Source organism: Nelumbo nucifera, chromosome 5 (assembly GCF_055504915.1).
Source record: "Nelumbo nucifera cultivar China Antique chromosome 5, China Antique-T2T, whole genome shotgun sequence".
NCBI lineage: Eukaryota > Viridiplantae > Streptophyta > Magnoliopsida > Proteales > Nelumbonaceae > Nelumbo > Nelumbo nucifera.
In genome coordinates, this window is record NC_142653.1 from 26,798,220 (window position 1) to 26,819,096 (window position 20,877).

The window sequence follows — 20,877 nt, forward strand, 5'->3', positions numbered from 1 at the left end:
GAAACGCTGCTTTTTAGATGCCAATCTCGTTTGGGTTGCCCTCTTATTAGTAGGCCAGAAACTCAAATTCAGATCTTAATTTATAAGAGGCGGATCGGGTTCTTAATGCGGTAAGATGCGATTTAGACCTGTGCGAAGGACATAAATGTCCTCATAAAAATTTAAAAGTGACCTGTTTTGTCCTTCATATAAAGCAAAAAATACGTCATTCAACTCCTCACTAGAACAAGAACGAAAGCTCCACCACCGTCGAGTTCTCTCACAGGTATGTTTCGATTTAAAGGTGGCTTCAATTTTTTCACGATTTCTTCCACGAGTTTAATCCATTGCTACTGATTTTTGTTTCTCTCGTTTCTCGGTATCCAGTATTCTCGACTCGACTTCGATTTTCTCCATTCTCTCTCGATTTTCTCCAGTCTCTAGCAGGTATGTCTCTATTGTCCTTTATTGTCGTTGTTTCTTGTTCTATTTCATCCAACATACTTGTAGTAGTTAGGGGTGTAAACGGTATTCAAAAATCCGATTTTGAATTCGATATTCAATATAATCGAGTCGAATTCGGATAATTTGAATATCTAATTGGTTGAATTCGGATATGACTTGATTCAATTTGATAAATATCTGAATTCAACCGATTATTTAATTCTTATATATAATATATAAAAATGTTTTATATAATTTATATATATAATAAGGGAAAATCTATGATGCGGAAAAGATATGGTATGGAAAGAGTTTTGACCAATCAAAACCCACCCAATGAATTTTGATAAATAACACCTGATTGGCTGTCATTTCTGATTCCAATTAACTGGTCAGAAGTTTTTCAGATATTATATCTTTTCCATATCAGAGTCGAACCCATATAATAATTAAATTATATAAATAATTTATAATTTATATACTTTATATCAATAAAATATTTATTAATTATCTAAAATAATTAATTAATCGAATTCAGATTGAATCGAATATTCAGATATTTAATCGGATTCGAATTCAAATATTAATTTTCAACATCCATCGGATATCAAATCAAATTCGAATATCGAATTGTCTAATCGAATTCGAATACATATATTGCCTGATCCGATTTGAATTCGATCCTAATAGTTCACCTTGCTTAAACTGGTTCCTGGACAAGTAGAGTAAGTAGTTCACCACTTCACCTTCGAAGCTTTGATGCCAAAGGAATTAATGATTAGAATCCTAGTAGTGGTTTAAAGGGGTTGTTGGAGAAAGACCTGAAATGGAAAATACCTTCTCTTCTCTCTCATTAAGCAAGTTTTCCAGAATCAGAAGCAGAAGCAGAGCGGAGGAAGAATCGAATAAACTAAAGACATCCTATCAGGTCTAGGATTTTAGACGAAAATAAGACGACGGTGTTTTCTTTTTTCTTTGAAAGGATATTCTTAAATTTTGCAAATAAGATAACTATGCAATAGCAATTTTTAGTGTTGAGTGCTTTCTTTGCTCACTCCACTTTGTAATAATCTTAGCTCTTGATCCGCTTAAAGTTGGTGATCAAAGTCAATAGATGACCAATTTGTTTGATAATAGAATTTCAGTTTCCCTCCCTAGACCCTGATATATATTCCACATAGAAATTAGTATATTGGAGTTCGGATTATTTGAGGGCTGTTTAACCAATAATATTTTATTGTTTCAGCCATGTGCATTATTGGTTAAATTTGGGGCATTATTATTGGTTAAACACCCCTTAACAAAGCCACCTAGTGCAATTTATATGGATTTCGATTTAATCATACTTCTGTGGGGTGCTATTGATATTGGGATCCATCTATGATGTTATTTCTTTTTTAATTCGATTAATATCATGGATTCTAGTGACAATATGTGGTCTTAATCAAATCATTGTTATTAGGAACAGTCCAAGTGAGTTTGGATCATGACATTAATGCATACATAGAATAACATGATAAATGCAGATAATTTCAAGTTATCTATGATTTCTTATTGTTTTGAGATTTTTCCTCTTGTGATAACTCTAAATTCTTTGAGATTGGATTTTCTACTTTGACATGGGTTATACTTTATCATTTATAGGGGGTTAGGAATGGTTATTGGAGATAAATTTGATAAAACCACTTGGAAGGACCCAGCCTTTCAAAAACTATTGTTAGACCTATGCATTGATGAAGTGTCCACCCATGGGAGACAAAGTGGTTCATTGAAGAAAGAATCTTAGGCACAGATTCAGACAAAGTTAATGGAAAATATCCAAAAGAATTTTTTATAGAAACAACTAAAGAATGGGTTCAATTATTTGAAGAGAAAATATCAACTATGGGTGACACTTATCAATAGGATTGGAAATGGGTACTATCATTTGATTTTTAGTAATTTATTTTTTAAATTTTCAATTTTGTATACACTTTATTTGAAGTAATTATTAATTATCTAATTTTTATTAATTATTAAATATTTTAATATTATTTTGAATTGAATAAATTAGTTTTTTATCAGTCATTAATGATTTTAATATTTTTTATTAGTGATTAACTATTTTTATTAATTTTACTTGTGTTATTTATTAATTATTAATTATTTTTGTTAATTAGTAATTTTAATTATTTTATTAAATTTTAAAAAATATTTTATTTTTTTATTTATGTAAATTATGAATTATGAATTATTTGTATTAATTATTAGTTATTTTTCTTTTTATTAAGTATTAATTATTTTAATATTTTAATTATTCATTAATTATTTTAATATTTTTGTTAGTCATTAATTTTACTTGTGTTATTTATTAATTATTAATTAGTAATTTTTATTTATTATATTAAATTTTAGAAATTATTTTTAGTTTTTATTTTTGTAAATTATGAATTATGAATTATTTTTATTAATTATTAGTTATTAATTATTTTAATATTATTTTTAATAATTTTAATTATGATATTTGTTAATTTATTATTTTTTTATTCATATTATTTCAACATTATTTTGAAGTTGATAACAATTTTTTATGAGATGGTGCAAATTAAACAAAAAATTACCAAATAGTATGCTGTGGGAGTAAAATTAGTGAATTTCAGATGTTGTAGGATTGATAAAAAACAAACAAACTTATTGATTTAGAACCTCTAAAAGTAGAAAAGTACCTATGCTTCTTTTTAGATTTTAGAGCGTGAGACAGTATAAAGTTATACCCAGCCCAAAGCCTGAGCTCGAGACAATGTAAAGTTGGATTCAAAGCCCAGCCCGTGAACAAGCCTACCTTTGAGTGATTGATATAAAAGGCAAATTTGAAAAATAAGTTAATTTCAAAAAAGAGGTTGAAATGGTTTGGGTTAGTGATTCATATGTGATAAAAACTTAAAAAATAAAAAGAGGGTATAGTTATAATTATGTCAAAAAATTGAAAGGAGGTGATTACAATTACCAAAGTTTTGAGGATGCTTCAGCAAAAATATACTAAAATTTGACCAAAACCATTTTTGGCAAGTTCAACTTCAATTGTCTCCAAATATCCACATACCCCATCTTGGTCTTGGTGATTTGGTGAGCGTCTTAACTACCAAATAGCCAACGTGCGCTTGAACGCTTGTAAATCTCCACGTGGCTAATTTACTGTAATTTAATTTTCTAAATCAAGCATATTTCTCGACGGTCCACGTGGGAAGTGACGCGCTATCAGAGAGAGAGAGAGAGAGAGGTTAGATAGTTGAGCCGCAAGCGCAAAACACACAAACGAAGGTTACGCAACGGCAAGCAAAACATATGGGTTTGTCTGGCCGGCAAGCATCCGCTTGTATAGGAGAGGAAAGCAACTCTTAACCCTAGTTAAAATTCTCCCGATTTCTGAGGAGGGCCTCGAATTCGAAGTCGGAAAACATTGACACCCTGAAATAGATTGTCGAATCGATGTTATTATTACCTATTTCTCTTAACGATGTTTGTGTTTCGTCCCATCTAGTAGATTCTCTGCGATTCAGGCACCCCATTTTTGGTTTTTACTCTTTCTCTCTCTATCCTGTGCTCCGTCTCCTTCCTACTAGATTGGGATAGAGAGAGATGTATTATTATTGCTCTTTTGAAGCGCAAGGCAGAATCTCTTTTGTTGGTCTCTAACTCTCGTTTGACTGGATTGCCCAAGCCAATGCAATGAATGCGGATTCGTTGTTGAAGAAATTGAATCGACTATAACCAATAGCAGTTCTTTTTTTCTTTGTTCTTTTACCTTTCATCTTTGAACGAGCGAGCGATTGAGACGTGATTTTTGAAGCCAATTTTTGGAATGAGAAAAACGAAGGATTGGTACATCTCTTTATAGATACTCGGTTTTGTTGGATTCTCTTATCTTATTTCAGTTGAAGAAACGAATGGCCGTCGCCGTTGCTTCTTATAGGCGAGCGGTATTGTTGGGGACGAATTCATGGATTTACTTAACTAAGTTGAGAGGCATTGAAGGATCAAATACGGCAAATGCCGTAGACCGGTTCTTGCTTGGTGCTCATTCGTTTAGGATGCCTGCTTCTTTGGCCTTTAATTCATCATCATTTAACAGGTTCGATTGCAGGCTGATATCTCAGCTTCAGATGATGAAATCAAATGGCAAGCGTGCATTTCTTGTCGATACATTGGCTTTGGTAATTAATCTTCAATGTATATAACGAGTCAATGCTTAAAATAAATAGGTTTTTATTGCTTAGCTTACTGTATGAAATGATGAGAAGGTTTGCATCTGACGTTCACGTTCAGGTTAGGAGATTAGAAGCACAAGGCGTGCCTTCTAATCAAGCCGAAGCGATAACAACTGCTATCACTGAGGTTTTGAATGACAGCTTGGAAAATGTTTCTCAATCCTTTGTTTTGAAAGGAGAGATGCAGAAAGTAAGGATTTTCGTTTTTTCTCCATTTGATCCTTTATGTTGTTTCTCTCATTGAGATAATCTTCTGCTTTGTATTTTGATTTTTGGGGCCATTGATCATTTATTTTTCCATATAAGGACAATACTTTCTTCTCTGATTTTGAATAAACAGTTTTTTTAAGGGTGTGCGTTTGTGCAATATTTAATGCAACCAACTTCCTATTCTATTACTTCTAACCTATTAATTATGTGTTTTTCTAGATCGAAATGATACAAGAAGCTAACTTGTCAAAATTCAAATCCCAGGTGCAAAATTCACAGGTACTAATTGAATCCTGCATTTTCTTTCTACAAATATGGAATCTTCAATATTGTTTTAGTTTTCCATGTTTGCATCTTTCCAATGAGTTGGACCTGGTGGAGTTCCATTGAGAAAAAAATGATGAAAAGGTTATGATTACAAAGGATGCATCATGTCAAAACACCCCAAGTACTTGGGTTCGAGTCTGAGAGCCGCCAGATGTGATCCAATCCAATAAAAGAATAGTAAAATATTTCAAATTATAGGAGAGAAGAAGAAGAAGAAGAAGAAGAAGAAGAGAACAACAACAACAAGAAGAAAAGGATGGAGAAGAAGGGAGTAAGAAGGAGGAGTTTGATGATCTCCTCTCACCCCTCATTAATTCTTCTATTAATCTTCATTAATTGGGTTAATTACAAGTCTGCCCTTAAGTGGGCAACCAACTAAGCAAGAACTTTAAAAGAACTTATAAAAGAGATTAACAGGCCCATAAACCCATTAATATACGAAACAAATAACATACTACTTAAACATAAAAACAAATACTAAGGCCCATTCGGCCTAGTCTCTCTACACTCCCCCTCAAGCTGAGCATAGATGTCAATCATGCCCAGCTTGCTTATATAGTGTGTCAGCTTCCCTTATGGAACACCTTTGGTTAAAACATCAACCAATTGCTCTTTTGAAGAGATAAATTGCAAGCAAACTTCCCCTGAAGCAACTCTCTCCAGTATAAAATGTTTATCAACCTCTATGTGCTTAGTTCTGTTATGTTGAAGAGGATTATGTGCAATGTTGATAGCTGTCTGGTTGTCATAGTAGAACATCATTGGCTTTTCATAGTCAATACCCAACTCTTCCAAAGTGATATCAACCACAGTAATTATGACATTCCATGTGCCATTACCTTGTACTCTAGTTCAACTGAGGATTTTTTTTTTTTTTGATGAATAAGTTCAACTGAGGATTTGGCTACTACATACTGCTTCTTACTCCTCCATGAGACATTGTTCCCTGCCATCAAAGCACAATATTTTGAGGTGGATCTATTATCATCAATACCTTTCCCTGGCCTTTCAAGAAACACAAAACTCTTTCTGCAACAACCAAATGTGTATCTCTGGAGAATGCATAAACTGACTAATAACACTCACTACATAGAAAATATCTGGCCGAGTCATGCAGAGATATAACAACTTCCCTAGCAGTCTCTGAAACACTCCCCTATTAGACAACAAATCACTATCAGTAGCAGAGAGCTTATGATTGAGGTCTATAGGGGTGGAAGTCAATTTAGCACCAAGTTTACCAGTTTCTGCAAAGAGGTCAAGAACATACTTGTGTTGAGAAATGAAGATACCATCCTTAGATCTAGCAATTTCAATTCCCAAGAATATCTGAGATCCCCCAATTCCTTGATCTCAAATTTAGAGTTAAGAAATCTTTTGAGTTTAATCACTTCTTGGGTGTTATTACCTGTAACCACAATGTCACCAACACAAACAATCAGAAAAGTCACCAAGGAGTTACTTCTTTTTAGAAACAAAGTATGGTTAGATTGGGTTTGTGTGTAACCAAAGGAGACAAAGGCAGCTCTCAATCTCTCAAACCATGCTCGAGGAGATTGTTTTAGACCATAAATGGATTTCTGCAGTTTATACACCTTCCCTTGCATTTCCTGTCCATACACCTCTGGAGGCAAAGACATATAGACCTCTTCATGTAGGTCTCCATTCAAGAAGGCATTTTTAACATCAAACTAGTGGAGGGGCCAATCAAAAGTAGCAGCTAAAGACAATAAAATTTGAACTGAAGTCATCTTAGCTACAGGAGCAAAAGTCTCAGGGTAATCAATACCATACATCTGAGTGTAGCCTTTAGCAATCAATTTAACCTTAAATCTCTTAATAGCGCCATCGGAATGATACTTAATAGTGAGCATCCATTTAATTATAAAAAAAAAGTGAACACCCATTTACAACTCACTGGTTCCTTCCCTTCAGGCAAATCCACAATATCCCAAGTATGGTTCTTATGCAAAGTATCTAGTTCAATCATTATACCATCCCTCCGTTCAGGTTTAGATAGGGCTTCTAGTACAGACTTGGGAATCACATGGGTAGAAACACAGGCAAGAAAAGAGTAATAGGTAGGGGATAAAAGGCTATAGGATATGTGTTTGGAGATACAATGTGCTGTACACTTCCACTTGCCTTTGTGAAGGGCAATAGGAAGGTCAAGGTCTAGGAAGATAGTAGAAGGGTTAGATGAAGGTTGACCTGTTACCTCAAAAGTGAGAGGTGCTAGAGGCTCTATTGAAGGAGTGGAAATAGTAGAAATCACTGATTGCAGATTTAGTCGAATTTCTTGTGAAGGGAAAGAGGAGGAAGATGAAGATTTCAGCAGTAGAGAAGAAATGAGAAGGAAAAAAGAGTAGGAAGTCAACCAGGATTCTTAGATTAACCCTAGCCGCCAACCCCTCATTATATTTATACTTAACTTAAAGGATGAGATATTACAAGGATGCCCTTTGTAGGGCGGCTACTAATGTAGCTGAACAATCACAACTTAAAAACATAAACTAATGGGCCTAAAGCCCAATAACTTCCTAGCTAAACAACTTAAAATAAGAATAAAAACAACTAGTCCCAACTCAACACTCTCCCTCAAGTTGGGAGTAAATGTCACACATTCCCAACTTGCGTAGATCCTGCTCCAGTTTGTTCTTTGCAACACCTTTTGTGAGAACATCAGTGAACTGCAGATCATAAGCAATGTATGGAAGACAAACTTCTCCAGAAATCACTCTTTCTCTGATAAAATGTCTATCCACTTCAATGTGCTTAGTTCGGTCATGCTAGACTAGATTATGGGCAATGTTAATTGCTGCCTGGTTATCATAGTACAACACATAGGTTCTTCTGCCTGTACACCAATTTCTTCTAATAGGGAACGAATCCAAAGAAGTTCTGAAACTCCATGTGCCATGACCCTGTATTCAGCTTTAGCACTTGATCTTACCACCACTGTTTGTTTCTTATTTTTCCACGAGACAAGGTTACCCCCAACAAGGGTGCACACTCCTGAAGTTGATCTCCTGTCATCAAGGCATCCTGCCCAATCTGCATCTGTATAAGCCTCTAGTTTCAACTATCCATGATCAGTAAACAATATGCCTCTGCCCGGGTGTCCCTTCAGATAAGCAAGAATCCTGTCAACTGCCTCCCAATGCTGGACTCGTGGAGCATGCATGTATTGACTTACCACACTTACTGCATAGGAAATGTCTGGTCTTGTCATACACATGTATAGCAGCCGACCCACAAGTCTCTGATATCTCCCAATGTCCTTTACTGGCTCACCTTCTAATGCATTGATTCTATGGTTCTGATCAATAGGGGTACTGATTGCCTTCGTTCCAAGCTCCTCTGTCTTTTGAAGAAGATCCAAGACATACTTCCTTTGAGAGATAAAAATTCCATGTTTTGACCTTACAATTTCAATGCCTAAGAAGTATCTCAGTTCTCCAAGATCCTTAATTTCAAATTCTTTATGTAGATTCCTTTTCAGACAATCAATCTCACTTAAGTCATTCCCCGTGACAACAATATCATCCACATAAACAATTAGGACTGACACCAAAGATCCCCTTCGCTTCACAAACAAGGTATGATCGGATTGAGTCTGAGTGTAGCCAAAAGCAATCAAGGCCTTTCTGAATCTGTCAAATCATGCTCTAGGAGATTGTTTCAAGCCATAAAGTGACTTCTTAAGCCTGCATACCTTTCCCTTTTTAGCATCACTGTAGAAACCAACAAGAAGATCCATATACACTTCCTCTTGCAGATCCCCATTTAGGAAAGCATTCTTCACATCAAGTTGAAACAAGGGCCAAGAGTATGAGGTAGCAAGAGAAAGAAGTATTCGAACAGAGGTCATCTTTGCAATTGGTGCAAAAGTCTCTAAGTAGTCAATGCCATAGGTCTGTGTGTACCCTTCTGCAACAAGTCTTGCCTTATACCTTTCTATACTTCCATCTGCCTTATATTTTACTATGTAAACCCATTTGCATCCAACTGTCTCCTTGCCTTCTAGTAGATCCACAATGTCCCATGTCTGATTCTTAATCAAAACTGCCATATCTTCCTGCATAGCTGTCTTCCACTCAGGTTTAGAGAAAGCCTCACTAACACTCTTGGGTATAGACACCGAGTCAAGAGAGGAAAGAAAAACACGGTAGGAAGGAGAAAGTCCACTGTAGGATAAGTACTGTGAAATACAATGAGCAGTACACTTTCTCTTCCCTTTTCTGAGAGCAATAGGAAGAGCAAGGTTATCTGTAACAGGGTTAGTAGAATCAATGGGAACTGAAACAATAGCGGGACCAAGAGGAATACCTGAATCTGGAGTCTCCAAGGAACCGACAAGAAGTGATGTGAGTTTTGTTGTAGTGGAATCAACCTCCTTGTGAAGTCTGTCATAAGTAATGCTGGTAAGGTAGGTGACACAGGAGGGTCAAGCACAAGAGTAGACACAGGGACTGGAACTGGGAGAGGAATAGACTATTGATTCACTTCCCCAAAACACTCCCCTGAGAAGGTTTCTTTGAGAAGAAGTATGTGGATTCAAAAAGGTGACATCCATGGTAACATATTGGCTCCTAGAGACACACTCTATTGAAGGAGTGGAAATAGTAGAAATCACTGATTGCAGATTTAGTCGAATTTCTTGTGAAGGGAAAGAGGAGGAAGATGAAGATTTTAGCAGTAGAGAAGAAAAGAGAAGGAGAAAAGAGTAGGAGGTCAACCGGGATTCTTAGATTAACCCTAGCCGCCAACCCCTCATTATATTTATACTTAACTTAAAGGATGAGATATTACAAGGATGCCCTTAGTAGGGCGGCTACTAATGTAGCTAAACAGTCACAACTTAAAAACATAAACTAATGGGCCTAAAGCCCAACAACTTCCTAACTAAACAACTTAAAATAAGAATAAAAACAACTAGGCCCAACTCAACAGAAACAACTTTCCCGTGCTTGAATCTTTGTCTTTGGTACCACCTTTGGACAATGGGATGTGAGTGAAAACTAGGAGGGTGATCTGGAGGAGTAGGAGGAGCAGGAACATGAGAGGTGGACCCAATGGAAGGAGAATCAATAGAGGAAGATGTCTCAACAGAAGACTCAAAGGGAACTGGAAGAGGAACAACTAGGGACATAGCAAATGGCTCCTCAGAATGCTCCCCCTTGGGAGAAACATCAAAGAAAGGAGTAGACTTAGCAAATATGACATCCCTAGAGACAAAACGGATGCCACGAACTGGATCAAAACAACAATATCCCTTCTATGTGGAGGCATATCCTAAGAAGACACACTTATGTGCCTTAGGCCCAAATTTATGTCTCTGATGATTATGAACATGTACATAGCAGGTGCATCCAAAAACTCGGAGAGGAAGAGAAAAGAGGTCCTCATCCGGAAAGAGAAGGCTAAATGGGGTTTTGAAACCTAGAACCCGAGAAGGCATATGATTAATCAAATATGTGGTTGCAAGAACAACATCCCCCTAAAATTTGATAGGAACATGTGATGCAAACAAGAGGCATATAGCATCCTCAACTACATGGTGGTTCTTCTATTCCGCCACTCCATTCTGTTGTGGAGTGCAGGAACAAGAAGTCTGATGAATAAACCCAAAGGTCTCAAAGTATGATGAAATGTTCTTTTCAAAATATTCCTTAGCATTATTAGAGCGGAATATTTTGATCTGGGTGTTAAACTGAGTAAGAATAAGTTCATGAAACTTTTGCACAATGGTTGGAAGTTCATCTTGAAATTTCATAAGGTAAATCCAAGTATAACGAGAATAATTGTCAATGAAGAGGATAAAATACTTGTAATCCCCCATAGTAGGCGGATGATATGGCCCCCATACATCAGAGTGCACAATATGAAAAGGAGAAATAGATCTTTTATTGCTTACTAAAGAAGAATGTCTACAATGCTTTGCAAGTTCACATGACTCATAATGAAGACTCGATAAAGACATTCCCTTAAACATATTGGGAAACAAATGACTCAAAACAGAAAAATGTAAATGACCAAACTATAAATGACATGACATGAATCTATCAAAAGATTGACAAAACAGACTCCAAGGCTACTCCATTAGGTGGTCCAAGACTCCTATCAGGTGTGTCCAGCAAGTATATTCCATTCACCCCATGGTCACTCCCAATCGTCCTTTGAGATGCTAGGTCCTGAAAAACACAATGGGTAGGAAAAAAGGTTATGCTACAGTTCATGGATTTAGTCAAGCTACTAACAGATAAAAGGTTGGTATTAAGTTTGGGGACATGAAGAATAGAGGATAAGATAAGGGTGTTAGAGGCCTTGATATCCCCTTTGCCAGAGATGGGAGCAAGAAACCCATCAGCAAGGGATTTGTTCTCTCTACTAGAGAGGAGTTGATATGAACAAAAGAGGTTAGATAAACTGGTCGTATGGTCTGATGCACCAGAATCAATAATCCAAGGGATTTTATGATTATCTGAAACAATAGCATGATTTGTAGAAGCACGTGTACCTGAGTGAGCGAATGCGGATGATGAGGTGTTGCTAGAAGGGTTGGATGCTGGGACAATGGTTTCCAAGTGATACAAGAACTTCCCATACTTTTCAAACTCTACCTTTACTACTGCCAGTTGCTCCATAGCTGATTTTTCTTCACTTCTCCTATTCCCTCCTTCAGGTACTGTGACAACATTAGCATTCTTAGGCTTTCCACTTTGACCATTCTTCTTAAAATTACTGTTATTGCTGTTATTTCGAAACCTGTTCGAGAGAAGATCTAGATGAAGTTTCCAGCAGGTGTCCTTAGTATGCCTTGGTTTCTTGCAGTATTCACATATCACTTCTTTCTTCTCAGTTGGATCCTTTAGCTTTATTCCAGCATGTGCATATGCCTGGGAAAGAGTGATCTCATCCTTGGCCAGAATATTCTCCCTAGTAATGTTGAACTCTGGGTTGAGTCTTGAAGAAACTCAAACACCCTGTTTCGTTCCATGAATATTTGAATGTCTCCGCATCCTTGGTGCTCTCTCGTACCATTGTTTCTATAATGTCAATCTTCTGCCATAGTGACTTCAACACTGAGGAGTAGACAACTACGCTCTTCTCCCCCTATTTTAGACTTTTCACATCATTCTTCAACTTGTAGGCCCTTGCAATATTCAATTTCTAAAAGTGCGTTTCTATAACACTATCCCAAATCTCCTTAGCTGAAGTCATCCAGAGATAATGTTGACTTATGTGAGGCTGCATAGAATTGGCTAACCATCCAATCACTGTGTAGTTCTCCTACATCCACTTCTCATATGTAGGATTAGTCTCTGCCAGTTTCTCCTTATTGCCCGTGAGAAGCCTCGGTTTACCTCTACTACAAACATAAATCTTTATAGATTGTGCCCATGCCAAATAATTTGTTCCATCCAGTTTGATTGTAGTCACTCCTGTCAAAAGGGAATCTATTGGACCAACCCCTGACACTGAGATCTGCTTCATCTCACTTCCAAATTGCTCCATTGACCAAACAAAAGTCAAAAAACAAGGTTTTCAATCTTTATAGACTTAAGGTTAGTTCAACACCTAAAGGTCCCAAAACTAGGGTTTCATTGCACCCAACTTCCGGAGAGAAAGAGAGAAGTAGCCACTCCTACCAGAGCTTCCAAAATCTCTTCCAACTGCAATCGCCTACTTCTGGAGATCAAAAGGAGCCCTCCAAGCCTTGAGTGCCACACCAAAACAGTCTCTTTAACTTGTAGTTGGAAACTCTCTAGTCGGCTAGGGTTTTGGGCAAAAAATCAGCAACCCCACTTTCTTGGAAATCTACAGCCAGATTTTGACTCTCCAAATCCTCTACCAACTAGGCAAAAAAGTTCTCTGAATAATCAACAACTTATCTCTCCATACACTCTTCTAATCTAAGGGTGTATGGGAAAAGAAAAGAAAACTAAAAGAGGAGGAAGACCTGCTTTGATACCAAGATGTGATTCAGTCCAATAAAATAACAGTAAAATATTTCAGATTATAGGAGAAAAGAAAAAGAAGAAGAAAACAGCAAGAAGAAGAATAAAAAGACGAAGAAGAAGGGAGTAAGAAGGAGGAGTTCGATGATCTCCTCTCACCCCTCACTAATTCTTTTATTAATCTTCAATAACTGGGTTAATTACAAGTCTTCCCTTAAGTGGGCGGCCAGTTAAGCAAGAACTTTAAAAGAACTTATGAAAGAGATTAACAGGCCCATTAACATACAAAACAAATAACATACTACTTAAACATAAAAACAGATACTAGGGCCCATTTGGCCCAGTCTCTCTACACAGCCACTTTGTGCAAAACATGTCAAAGGTTAGGACTGTATCCAGTCTACTCCTCCCAAGACCCCAGATAGCTGGGACCAACATTGGTTAATGGCGTTTATTTCTTTGGATCATTAAGAGATATTGGTAGAAAGCAAATTGACAAGGGGGTAATGTATTCCTAAACAAAACTAAATCCAAAAGGTTTCTCAAAGGACAGAAGTGAGCAAAGTTAGCAATGTAATGGAACTGACTAAAGAAAAGCTATCTTGATAGGGATAACCCCAAGAACATAAAGAAATAAAACAAAAGAAAAAATATTTTTTCTTTGAGTAGGAAGAAAAGCAAACGTTTTCCCTTAATCATCTTGTGAATATAGAGCTTCCTATCCAAATGAAAAAGGAGAATTTCATGGTCACAAAGGGGCGGATAAAGTAAAATTCACTGACTTATGACTGCCTATGCAAACCCATTTGCAGGGGATTGGACCTACCATTCAATGTTTCTCATTTAGAGATTCTTTATGCAACTCAGGCTAGTTTGTTTTTTATTATCTTTTTATCAGAACATCATCAGAGTAGATTGAATTACCGTGAATTCATACATAGAAGGTGATGAAGGAAAGCAGATTTTAATGGTCTCTAAGAATGAAACGGTTGGAAGGAAATGATTGATAACATGGCTTTTAGATAGAATGTAATAAACTTATTTCCCTTCAGCTTGATGCAAAAGAATAGAAAGAACAAGAAACAAGAAAAATGGGGAATTGAAAATCTGGTATTGGTAATAAACTCGTTTCCCTTCAGCTTAAGAAACAAGAATTGTAATTACTGTTGTAAATTTATCAATGATGGGGCCAAAAGTAATCAATAAGATAATTGTACGAAGTCCTTTTTTTTCAGGAAGTGGGGTTGATGCAGGATGCTAAAATTCAGAAATGAAGGGGAATTACTTGATCTTCAAGTTGAAACTGGAGAGAAAACATCTCATGTCTGTTATTCTGCTTGCAGCAACAATTTGGAGTGTCTCAGAACTCGTTAAATTTGCCTGATGTTGGTGTTATTAGAAAGCTATTCAATTATCTACCCAACAAGCTGAAGATCACATTAAGCAAGTTATGGTAGATTTAGGTACAACTGACGAATTTATGATGGGAATTATATATATATTTTTTGGTTGTTTATATTTTTTGGTTGTTTTGAGTCAGAGTTCTAGTAGTTTAAAGGATTTTTGTTAGGTATTGATTTTAAAAGTTGTTTCCTTGTCATAAACTTATGTCAAGCTTGCAGTGGAGAAAAAGTCAATTTTTAGGTCTTTTAAGGGACTTATAGTCAATCTTGAAGATTGAAGTTAGTCCAACCATGGGCATGAGCTGGAGAGTGACTAGGAGTCTTTTGATTAGGGAAACAAGTATGATAAAGGTCCATTTTGTTGCTGTGAAAGAGGAGGATGATAACTGGAGTAAAATTTGTCTTTGGCTTAGTTTTCTTTAGTACTAATGCCAAATTTTTGTTTGATGATGCTGCATTTTTCAAGAGGCTACTAGGTGTTGATTCCTAGTAAGCCTAGGTGCTGATTCTTGGGTGATTTTTTAACTTGTTTCTTTTTCAGGTCAATCCTACATCGGAGGTCATTTAGCTTGGTGATTCTTGGCTGCATAGATCTCTTTGCTAGATGATTTATCTTCCAAAAATAAGTTAAGGAAAATAGGTTTCTAAAGGGGTCATTTAGCAAGGTGGATGATGTGGTGATTCCAAATTACCTATCTAACGTGGGAACCTCTAGATTGGTTTATGCATTCAATTCCTAGTCTAGTTCAACTTTATGTCCCCATATATTTGACTTCTCCAATTAATATTTGGAAAATTCTTATCTAAATAATTCCTCAAAAAAGGACCTATGGTTTTTTGAAGGTGGACTGACAATGCTATTTTTTGGTTTTATAGTTTTTGTTTATTGGGAAATGTTTTCTTCATATGTTTGTATTATCATTATATGAATATAATTTCTGTTTTTCATGTACACCAGCTTATTCTAAGTTATTTCTGTTAAATTGCACGTATAGGTAAATCTACAATTTATATCTTATGGTATATTGATTAAACTCTTAAGGACACATTTACTCTTTGGGTTTTCCCAAGTTGTGTCAAATACATGTGACATATCAGAGTTAGACACCAGTATGTGATATTTGCTTGTTACATAGGTTTAGATATACTATAAAACATCACAACCATCTATTATCCAAAAGAAAAATAATAAAGAAATCACAGGCAGCCCCTTAGTCCTCCCTCTGGTAAACTACTTGGGTAAAGAGCTATTGTGATACAATTACGGAAAAGCCATTCTGACCCCAGATTTGGAATCCATTTCATCTGAACTGATCCATCAGTTACACCTTATTTCATTCAAAAAGTGAGCCAGATTCCAAGGTCCACTTATTAGGCTCCATTTGATTTCCTCCCTATACAAATTCTGGTGAGAAGGGCTCTTACCTCACTTCAGAAGCTCAGTGAACTTCTGGCTTCTGAAGTGTCTTTTGGATATTAAGACTTAAGAGAGCTTTGGTCAGATGAACACATCTATATCATAGAACAGTGAGCTTCTTCATTCTATTTTCTATAACTATACTGGTAGCATTACTACCATTAGAGTGGCACATTGGTTATGCATGAGGTTGTCTTGCAGTTATATTGTTCAGGGTTGGTCTCATGTGGCAAGATCCCCTACTTCTAGGCTAGGCCAGTTGGTAAAGTGTTAGGGGAATTGAACTGTAGATCTGGAATCAAATTCCACCTTAACAATTCTGATTACTAACCATTGAGCCAATTGCTTAGCCAAAAAAAAAAAATCCTTTTTCTCTTGGCAACTTCTCAGGTTTGGGTTCTCCCTCCTTAAGGAGCAATTTAGCTCAATTTCAGTGTCTGCTTCATGAACCAGGGGCCCTTTAGAGTGAGGGAGCCATCTAGGGGTGCAACAAGATAGCATTTAGTGGTTGGTCTCATTGAATTAGGGGATTTGCTTCCAGATAGATTAAATTTTTGCTTCAGGTTCTCAGGCTGATGGCAGTTTTTTGTGTGTGTGTTGGGGAAGGAGGGGGGGAGTCACCATTTACCGGTGATTGCTGGTTCATTTAGAGATGGTGTTAAGAGCCTTTGGATGTGATACTAGAGAGGCTAAGGTTCTGGCCTTCAGAGTGAACATCTAGGTTGGCTCTAGAGGTTGTCTAACTCCTTGGTTGGTAGCTTGGCTTGAGGATTTATAGGTAGCAATGTTGTAAGACCTGGAATTTTCACCAAATCAGAAAGGCCACTGGGTCATAGTCGTAGTTCAAGTGGTTCAACCACTGGGTTGACCCTATGACCTGTGATATCATATATATATAAATATACATTATTTTATGTATACTATAACATGTGTGTTAACTGTGGTTTATTGTTAATATTAGTAGAAAGCCTTATGTGCTGATTTCGGCCAAGCTTCTTGTGAAAGGAAGAGGAGAAAGTTGGGGATTTCAGCAATAGACAGAGGAAAGGGAAGAAAAGAGAAGAAGGTCGACTAGGATAGTGATCATTAACCCTAGCCGCCAGCCCCTCATTCTATTTATAATTAACTTAAATATGGGATATTACAAAGATGCCCCTAGTAGGGCGGCAACTCAACTAAGTACTTACAATTCCTTTAAAAATAAAAGACTAATGGGCCCAAGGCCCAACAACTTCTTAAAATAAAAAGAAAACAAACTAAACATAAATCGGCCCAACATAAATCAGCCCACTCAACACTCCCCCTCAAGTTGGGAATAGATGTCACACATTCCCAACTTGCGTAGATCATGTTCCAGCTTGTTCTTCGCAACACCTTTTGTGAGAACATCAACAAGTTGCAGATCAGAAGAAATGTATGGAAGACAAACTTCTCTAGAAGTTACCCTTTCTCTGATAAAATGTCTATCTACTTCAATGTGCTTAGTACGGTCATGCTGGACTGGATTATGGGCAATATTGATTGCTGCCTGGTTATCGCAGTATAGCATCATAGGTTCTTTTGCCTGTACACCAATTTCTTTTAACAGAGAACGGATCCAGAGAAGTTCTGAAACTCCATGTGCTATGGCCCTATATTCCGCTTCTGCACTTGATCTTGCCACAACTGTTTGTTTTTTATTATTCCATGAGACTAGGTTACCCCCAACTAGGGTGCACACTCCTGAAGTTGACCTTCTGTCATCAAGGCATCTTGCCCAATCCGCATATATATAGGTCTCTAGCTTCAGATGTCCATGATCAGTAAACAATATGCCTCTGCTTGGATGTCCCTTCAAATATGCAAGGATCCTGTCAATTGCCTTCCAGTGCTGATCTCGTGGAGCATGCATGTATTGACTCACTACACTTACTGCATAGGAGATGTCCGGTCTTGTCATACACAAGTATAGTAGTCGACCCACAAGTCTTTGGTATCTCCCAAGGTCCTTCACTGGTTCACCTTCTGATGCACTGATTCTATGGTTCTGATCAATGGGGGTGCTAGCTGCCTTTGTTCCAAGCTTCCCTGTCTCTTGGAGAAGGTCCAAGACATACTTCCTTTGAGAGATAAAAATGCCATGTTTCGATCTTGCAACTTCAATGCCTAAGAAGTATCTTAGTTCTCCAAGATCCTTAATCTCAAATTCCTTATGCAGGTTCCTCTTCAAACTATCAATCTCACTCAGATCATTCCCAGTGACAACAATGTCATCCACATAAACAATTAGGATTGACACCAAAGATTCCCTGCGTTTCACAAACAAGGTGTGATCAGATTGAGTTTGAGTGTAGCCAAAAACAATCAGGGCCTTTCTGAATCTGTCAAACCATGCTTTGGGAGATTGTTTCAAGCCATATAGTGACTTCTTAAGCTTGCACACCTTTCCCTTTTCAGCATTATCATAAAAACCAGCTGGAAGATTCATATACACCTCTTCTTGCAGATCCCCATTTAGGAACGCATTCTTTACATCCAGTTGAAACAAGGGCCAAGTGTATGAGGCAGCAAGGGAAAGGAGTATCCGAACAGAGGTCATCTTTGCAACTGGTGCAAATGTCTCTAGATAATCAATGCCATAGGTCTGTGTGTATCATTTTGCAACAAGTCTTGCCTTTTACCTCTCTATACTTCCATCTGCCTTATACTTTACTGTGTAAACCCATCTGCATCCAACTGTCTCCTTGCCATCTGGTAGGTCCACAATCTCCCATGTCTGATTCTTAATCAAAGCCTCCATCTCTTCATGCATAGCTGTCTTCCACTCAGGTTTGGAGAGAGCCTCACTAACACCCTTGGGTATAGACACTGAATCAAGAGAAGAGAGAAAAGCACGATAGGAAGGAGAAAGTCCACTGTAGGATAAGTACTGTGAGATACAATGGACAGTGCACTTTCTCTTCCCTTTTCTAAGAGCAATAGGGAGATCAAGGTTATTTGTAACAGTGTTAGTAGGATCAATGGGAACTGAAATAGTGGGATCAAGAGGAATACCTGAATCCGTATCAGCCGAATCTGGAGTCTCCAAGGGATTGACATGAAGTGGTGTGAGTTCTGCTGTAGTGGAATCAACTGCCTTATGAAGTCTCTGCAGTGAGTAATGCTGTGAGATGGAATGCAAAGGAGGTGGCAGGGTGGGTGACATCGGGTGGTGGTCAAGCATAGGAGTAGACATAGGAATTGGAACTGGGAGAGGGATAGACTGCTGACTTACTTCCCCAAAACACTCCCTCTGAGAAGGATCCTTTGAGAAGAAGTACGTGGATTCAAAAAAGGTAACATCCATAGTAACATACCGGTTCCCAGAGACTGGATCATAGCAGCAGTACCCTTTTTGATTCTCTGCATATCTAAGGAAAACACATTTCTTTGCCTTGGGATCAAGCTTCGAACGGTGAGGACCAAGAATATGTGCAAAGCAGACACATCCAAATACCCTTAGAGGAATATGAAACATCTCCCCCTGAGGAAAAAGAAGGTTGAATGGGGTCCTGAATCCGAGTACACGAGAGGGCACTCTGTTAATCAGATATACTGCCGTGAGAACTACATCACCCCAAAAACGAACTGGAACTGTGGCTGTGATCATCATGCTTCTTGCCGTCTCAACGATGTGTCTGTTCTTCCTTTCTGCAACACCATTCTGCTGTGAACTATAGGAGCAACTGCTCTGATGGATAACACCATACTCCAACAGATATGAGGCAAGATGTCTCTCAAAATATTCCCTAGCATTGTCAGATCTGAACATCTTTATTCTTGTCCCAAACTGTGTTAGTATCATCTGGTGGAATTGCCTCACCAAGGATGGTACTTCATCGCGTGATTTCATCAGGTAAATCCAGGAATATCGAGAGAAATCATCCACAAACAGGAGAAAATAGCGATAGCCATCCATAGAGGGAACATGATAAGGGCCCCACACATCCGAATGAATAACATCAAAGGGAGAAGAACATCTTTTATTACTAGGTTTAAAAGAATGTCTACAATGCTTTCCAAGTTCACAACCCTCACACTTCAAACTTGACAGACTCACAGACTCAAACAATTTTGGAAACAAACAACTCAAAGAAGAAAAGGATAAATGACCCAGACGGTTGTGCCAAACCATAATCTGACCCACAGATTTTGACTCACTATCTCTGCAAACATGATGGCTTTGGTGAAGAGGGAGAGCATCCAAGAGGTAGATTCCATTCACTTCACGACCACTCCCAATCGTCCTCTTTGAATCTAGATCCTGCAAAATACAGCGTTCAGGAGAAAAAATCACTGAGCTGTTCAGATTCTTAGTCAAACTACTAATAGATAACAAATTAGTGCTCAATCTAGGAACATGGAGGACAGAGGGTAAGCAAATAGAATCATTAATCTTGACAGATCCCTTCCCAGCAATAGGAACATGGGATCCGTCAGCTGTGGAGACCCTATCTCTGCCAGAACAGAGCTGATAAGAGGAGAAAATAGTGGAGCAATGGGTCATATGCTCTAAGGCTCCAGAGTCTATAATCCAAGGAGATCTCTCCTTACCTGAAGTAGAAACATAGTTTGTAGTGACATGTGAACTACCTGTGTGGGCAAAGGAGGTAGAGTGAGCTCCACCTGTACCTTGTTGTCCGCTTACGGCTGAATTGGAACTAGCTGTATCCCTCTGATTCAGAAGTAACCCAAACCTCTCAAGCTCAGCCCTTACTACAGCAACTGCAACAGACTCCAAAGCAGTTGTAGTAGGGGGGGCCGGAGTATCACCGGTAACTGCCATGTGTGCATTTCCCTTCTTATTCTTCAATCTGGTCGGTACAAGATGTGGATGAAGCTTCCAACAAGTGTCTCTTGTATGCTTAGGC

General features: G+C 37.7%; 1 protein-coding gene across 1 annotated transcript in view; it reads left to right on the forward strand.

The window, feature by feature from the left end:
• Positions 1 to 3,701: 3,701 nt before the first annotated feature.
• The window catches only part of LOC104607531 (protein FMP32, mitochondrial-like), a 31,268-nt gene continuing 14,092 nt past the window's right edge, over positions 3,702 to 20,877 (forward strand). The window contains exons 1-3 of the mRNA XM_010273192.3: positions 3,702 to 4,616; positions 4,729 to 4,860; positions 5,100 to 5,159. Coding sequence (XP_010271494.1) covers positions 4,350 to 4,616; positions 4,729 to 4,860; positions 5,100 to 5,159 — 459 coding nt within the window. The 5' untranslated portion in view covers positions 3,702 to 4,349. The remainder of the gene's footprint in view (positions 4,617 to 4,728; positions 4,861 to 5,099; positions 5,160 to 20,877) is intronic.